Raw genomic sequence first — 6,363 nt, 5'->3', positions numbered from 1 at the left:
ATAAAACCATATGCAGCTAAGGGAGCTACTTGGATGGCTCAGTTGCTAGCAGTGCTACGAAATATTGGCTACACTGTTTGCACATTGTACGATCCAAACTCACACATGCGTTGGACTTGGTGGCTGGAAGGTTTTAGGCTGGCTGATATCCAATCTGATAGCGATGGGCATTTGTGCTCTCACATGCACATGTATCTGATAAGTCCTAGAAAAGTTCAGGGCTTTGACGCACATGATGAATGTGTTACATTCGACAGATAAATTTGATGTGTGTGTGGAGTGAGATGTATTTTGAAAGCGACATGTAAAAATAAGGTTGGATCACTGAAGCTTGTGATCGTTTTGATATCGCTTAAAGACACTCATTATTTATTTATGAACGAAGTTTAACCTCATCCGTTAGACTGTGCTCCACTGTGACTGTTTTCGGGTATGTTTTTTTTACTCTTTCTCTAACATGCAAGTTTAGAGAAGGTTATATTTTCTCCAATTTTAATAAATTAGTATATCGATCTCCAGGAGCATCCCTAGTACGTTTTTGTGTTTTTTCAACCAGACTATTTATGCAAACCGGCCTTTGGAGAAACAACCAGGGAAGTGATGGCAGGCCTGGAGAGATGAGCAGTCTGCACCCCCCCTCTCTACAAAGAAGAGAGCGAGGGAGCAAACAGTGCAAGTAATCAAGTGTCAGGAAAATAACAGAGACTGGGGATCTGGGATTCCAGGAAAGACAAACTGTTATCTCCAAATGTTGTTTGCATTGTCCGATTGTTTGACTGAGGCTGCCTGAGAGTTTTACTGAAGAATCTGCCTGGTGGCATTCCTGTGGCTGTTGACGTCAGGAGGTTTTGGCCTTTGCTTGGAATCACAATGAAGTAATGGACATGTGTATCGTATTCTGGATCGGTCTATTGATTGTGGTTTAGGAAACAATGCTTTTTTTGGTCTGGTTCATGTTGTGGACGATCATCTTGCACTTGTGGCTGTAGTTTCAAGTCCTCCACCGTTGCCATCATAATGGAAGCACTGCTGAAGAAAGTATGTGAGGTTTCCCATGAGCTCATGGAAGGAAGCTAACTTGTTTATATATTTTTTTCTTTTAAAATCTACGGATTTATTTAAAAAGTCACCAGCAAAGTTTCCCCAACTTATCACTACTGGATTCTTTGGAATTGAGCCTCAATGAGCCCAACTTGAACACCAGCTGCCCTTAAATAAACCAGACTCTGCTTCATTATGAACCACTCTTTACCAGCAACTAATGAATTCCACACTGTTAATATTTTTTAAATCAGAAAGTCGTAAAAGTAAATGATTTTTGTCCAGTGTGTGTTTGTGTGTGCGGCTGGCTTAGATTCTTGTGTCACATGCTTTTAATGACAGCGCTGCCTATTTTGGGAAGATGTTATGTTTTGAAGAGGAACAAGTAGCAGGAACAACGTCCCCTTTCCCCAACACGACAGCAGCAGCGAAACCAGACGGCAGACTGGAGCTGACAAAGTCATTGCTGTACTGCTAACGTACACACAAGCACACTGAGGTTTCTTCGTTTTGTTCAGTTTGCAGCGGATCATCTCACAGCCTGTGAGCTAAAGGTCATGTCTCGCTCTCCCTCGGTCTCTGGTTCTGCCAGGAATTCTATTTTTTCCTCTTGTTGCAGCGCAGTAAAGTCCTTTGGGTGGTTTTTGAGGCAAGGGCAGGGCAAGAAGACAGTGGTTAGTTTGCCTGAGCTGATAAATGCCCATAAACTGAGCTTAATTTTGGACCGTCCCAATTTAAAAGGCAGACATGTACGCTGAAGAGATATAGTCCAGTTTTTGATCGCAGATTACTCATTTAAATCAGCTTACAACGAAAAAACCAAATAGCTTAAGGTGTTGACTGGACGAAAAAAGACATTTATAGAAAACGTGTAGTTTTGTAGGAAGCTAACAATCTTTACAACAACAACAACTAATTCATCCAATGAGAATGATTCTGCAGGTTTGATTTGTAATTCATCTTTTGCCTTGAGTGATGCTAACTGGTCATTTTGTGGCAGTGTTTGAGCTTCATGTTAAATGTTTGCATTACATGCAGTTTGTGTGTGCAGTTTAACACCGCGGTGTTCCTACACAAAGCCTCGCTGTAGTGCAAGCCAAGCTTGAGATGTTTTTGCAAATGTTTTAGTAACAAGGCCACTCGACCTGTTTTACGGCGAGGCGACAGGGAAAGGGTGCACGCTCAGAGGAAAAAAAAAAACAAGTAGCATTCGAGTCGGCTTCACGCTTCAGGGTGAAATGCAAAAATATTAAGTTTGTTCTGTGCGATCGGTGTCTGGTTAAGATGAATGATATTGAAATTCAGTATGTAGGCCTCTGTAGTTGTGAAATGGGACACCTGTGACGGCAAGCATCTGCAGAAATCTCCTCTCTAGTTGATGAATGTGCCCTGGGCTTTGTGGAATAAAATAAATAATGCATCCAAAATGGAAACATTTGTGATGTTTTCAGGAATTTTTGAAAGATTCAAGAGGTATTCTGAAATATTTTGAAGCATATATTGTCTTGGTTACCTAATTGTTTTGTGTACGTAAAGGTTGATTGTGCCTCCTCCCAGTCTTTGGTGTGTTAGGTGAATGTGTAAACCACTATACCAGGAATGGCAAACTCATTTTAGATCGCAGGGCACATACCTCCCACTTTGATCTTATTGGGGTCTTTATCAATTGGATAAGCTTTAAAACTTATGAGAATACAGTTAAAAGTTCAAAATCTATGCACTTATTTCTGAAGATGTCTAGAAGGTGGCTGGATTGGAGTCTTATCTTTAACGCCGCTGCACTACACTACAGAAAGAAACACCCAGGTGTATCCTGGTGTAGTAGTTAACACATTTGGCTAATGGCTGAGGTTATTAGCCATCATGTCTTACCTTTAACCTCCTAAGACCTAAACTCTTCCATCGCATGCATTTTTAATTTCTCTTTTGATATTTGGGCATATTGGTACCCGATGAATTTATTTTTTTTACCTGATTTTTGTTTCTAAGACAAATAAGAGCCACATGAGGATATTTGTCTAAAATTTCAATAGAACAGTAGCAGTATAATGTCCTCGTAAGTGGATATCAAGCCCTTGTAGAGCAAAATTTAGTATTTTGGTCTAAACGACCCAAAATGTGATGTCCACATATGTGGACACCAGGTCCTAGGAGATTAAAATTAAAAGAGCTGAACTTTTAACCTTGAGTATAAGCCGGTTTGTTTGTTCCGTCCAGCACGTTCAAGCACAAGTGCAAGTACATGCTTTTTAAAAAAACAAAAGGAGCCGAGTCTCTGACAGTTCACACATATAAACTGCATCAAGTTTCGTTCTCACAGCAGCCAGTGTGGTTAACGTCCTTGACCAGATCAGCTACCTGCACATACATTAGTACTGCTGCAGCTGATCTCCACTCCTCACTATACCTCCTCCCTGGGTTCCCATTCGTTCCAGCAGTGAGTCATCAGCTCAGCAGAGGGGGAGAAGGGAGAGGGTGGTTCATTCAGGGTTCAAGTGTCCCTTGCCTCGTCCCCTCTCTTCTCATTCCTGACAGTCTCCCCGAAGCACATGACCTGTTTCAACCCCAAACCCCAGCCGCTCTTTGTGGTTTCTCTAGGCTGTAGTCACACTTGTCACTTCTGTGGATTTTTTTCTTCTTCTTCTTTTGCTATCAGTGTCTAAATCTGTAAGATCATTTTCCTCTACATCTTTGCGTTTGGCCTATTTTATTTATTTTTGTTGTTTTTTTCCTTTCTGATGTGGCTGTGCACATGTATATGTGCTATTTCTATTCTCCACCATTTGTTTAAACCTAAAAACTTGTGTGGTTTAAGTGTGACGTGATTGGGTGCTTGCGTTGGCATAAGCTTTCCCTTCTATTTTTCTTGTGTTTTGAGAAACTGTTTTAATAACAGCCACACAGACCTGGACAGTGGGGAAAAAAATCATGTCGAAATGATCGCACTCTTATTAGGATCGTGCAAGAACAAAGTGTTCATTGTAATCCAAAGATGTTATCTGCTCTTTTGTTTTGCTGCACACTGACAGCAACATTTTTACTGAGCTGCAGGTGAAGATGCACAGTTAAGTGTTGAATTTCATTCACACATTGGCCTGACATCCTTTTACGCTCTTTTCGACATCTTTGCAGTGCTTCACAGCTTTTGACTTTAGTGTTTCCTGCCCAGTCGTTCTTCCTGAATAGAGATCACTGATGACTTTTGGCCTTAAAATGTGCATCAGTTCTCTTTACCTTTACCAGCTACACTCTTGTTCCTACTCCACACCTGCCCTGTACTCACACTGATCTTAACAAGCAACCTTCAGTTTGCCTCAGTGTCTCAGTCACCCATTCATACAAGACCTCCATGCCTAAGTGTTTTCTATCCATCCTTCACAACTTGGGCTTCAGTATATTTCCCAAGGCGTGAGGATGGGAACAAACCTCCTGATTAGTTGATGCCCTGCTCTACTACCTGAACTATTGCTGTTCATTTATGTTTCCTTATAGGCATCACTGTTGTGCATGAAGGTGGTTTCCCATGATTCAGTGCTCATACTCTGGTATAGCTTATATGACTTTGTCATCATGCTGGAAGTGGAATTTTTCTCCCACCCCCTGCAACAGCGTAGCAGGAACTGCACGTACACTGAACTGTTTGTCTGTACAATGGATGGATAGGGCTGTGTTGATAGAGTAACAGCTGCTGGGTGGTTGAACAACCTTTCATGCAAAAAATCCTGCTATTTCCTTAATGCAATCTGACCTAGGATATTTAACCTTCTGCTCTGTAGCACTGAGTTTCCTGTTGACTTTTTAAACCAAGGCAAATGAATTACTTGTTAGATCCACTGTGACTGGGCAGAAGTGTCCTCGGTTTAGGACGCATGGTTATCTGAGGACTGGGTGAAGGCAGGTGGCAGGCAGTATAGAGGAGACCAAGGAGACTTCACTTAAGATAGAATGAGCTTTAAGGTTTTTTTGTAAGTTTGAGTACTGGTTGGCTCCACAGCACTTGCTGGAAACTTCATTACTTTGTTTTCAGGCCTTTATTATATATGCAGTAATGTAATGGAGTATGTATTTTCTCAGTATGTTCCAGCGCCTGTGCCAGATTACCCTCGTTAAAGCTGTACAGTTGGTGTGCAAGTAAGTGTACGTCTGGATGTCTTATTGATTGTGTGCCAGGCCAAGAGGAGTTTTAAAAAAAAAAAAAGCCTGTCCAGAAAGCTCCATATGGAGCATTGATGTTGGAGAGTGCGGTCAAGAAGGAGAGAGATGGAAGGGAGGAAAAATGAAGGGAGGGAGGAAACGAGAGACACGACGAGAAGGCCTTTTCTTTGGCTTTTCTGCCTCTGTCATTAAGCTCTCCCATGTCAGAGACAGATGGAGCTGGTGCCTTGTGTGTGTGTGTGTATATGTGCATGCAAGCACTTGCAAGTGCAGGCTGATGTGATCCACCCAAATGCACACACAAACACACACGCACAAACACACACACTACTGAGCGCTGCCCTTGATTCTGCCCCCAGCGGGGCGTCTCAGGGCAGCTACCAGACTTCTGCCATCTGCAGTAAGTCAGCCTCGAGGGTCGGACAGCTCATCAGCAGTCAGATAACTTAGTCAGGTCTGCATGCAACTGCTCACGCAACATAAAGGTTTTTCTTTCTTTATTTCTTTTGTGGTTTTTGATCACACTTTAATCTTCTTTGTTGATGAAGTAGCAGTTTGAGTAATTTTTTCCTTTTGGGGGTTTTCCACACAACCTCTATCACCTTCACATTGTGCCAGTCTGTCTGTTCAAAGACAATAGATTAGCTGAAGAGTGTGTACAGAATTTGATGAAGCAATGCCTGAGATGCTGTTTTGCACGAGTGTGAAAACGTCTGCTGTCGACTGCAAGGAAAACATTATTCGTGCTGCCTATCCAGCCAGCTCCCTCTCCCAAAACAGATGGAGTATTTCCAGTAGTGAGAATGAGAGTGAAGCAGAATATCTGCCGTGTGGTGTGTCAGGAAGGGCATCCTTGGACAGTTTTGGTTTAAAACAAATAAATAACAATCTTCTGGCATTATGTGAAATATGAGTTTAGTGCTTCGTCTCGGCTGCCATCACAGCAACAGTTTATTTTATTTTATTCAATGATTGAATATATGCATGTGTGTTATATCCATGTTATTTGCCACAGACAGAATAAAACAGTGCAGTGAAGGCAAAAGACTGATTTTAATGCTTGATTAGTGTTATAACTGTGCAACACTGTTTGTGACATCAACATGCAGGTATTTTTTTAAAATAGGCTCCCAGGACTAATGTAGCCGGCAGGTATGAATTTCCACA

At 41.8% G+C, this 6,363-nt stretch overlaps 1 protein-coding gene across 2 annotated transcripts in view; it reads left to right on the top strand.

The window, feature by feature from the left end:
- rbpjb (recombination signal binding protein for immunoglobulin kappa J region b) overlaps nt 1–6,363 on the top strand; it is a 50,209-nt gene that overhangs the window by 8,471 nt on the left and 35,375 nt on the right. Inside the window, exon 1 of one of the 2 annotated variants that reach the window (XM_005744921.2) lies at nt 603–676. The exons of the other annotated variant lie outside the window; for it this stretch is intronic. Coding sequence (XP_005744978.1) covers nt 618–676 — 59 coding nt within the window. The 5' untranslated portion in view covers nt 603–617. Of the gene's footprint in view, nt 1–602; nt 677–6,363 lie in introns of those variants that run through there. 2 annotated transcript variants of the gene reach the window in all.

The sequence above is a fragment of the Pundamilia nyererei genome, unplaced genomic scaffold, assembly GCF_000239375.1.
Source record: "Pundamilia nyererei isolate P.nyererei 1_Seehausen unplaced genomic scaffold, PunNye1.0 scaffold00151, whole genome shotgun sequence".
In the NCBI taxonomy this organism is placed as follows: Eukaryota; Metazoa; Chordata; class Actinopteri; order Cichliformes; family Cichlidae; genus Pundamilia; species Pundamilia nyererei.
This window is presented reverse-complemented; position numbering and strand designations above follow the sequence as displayed.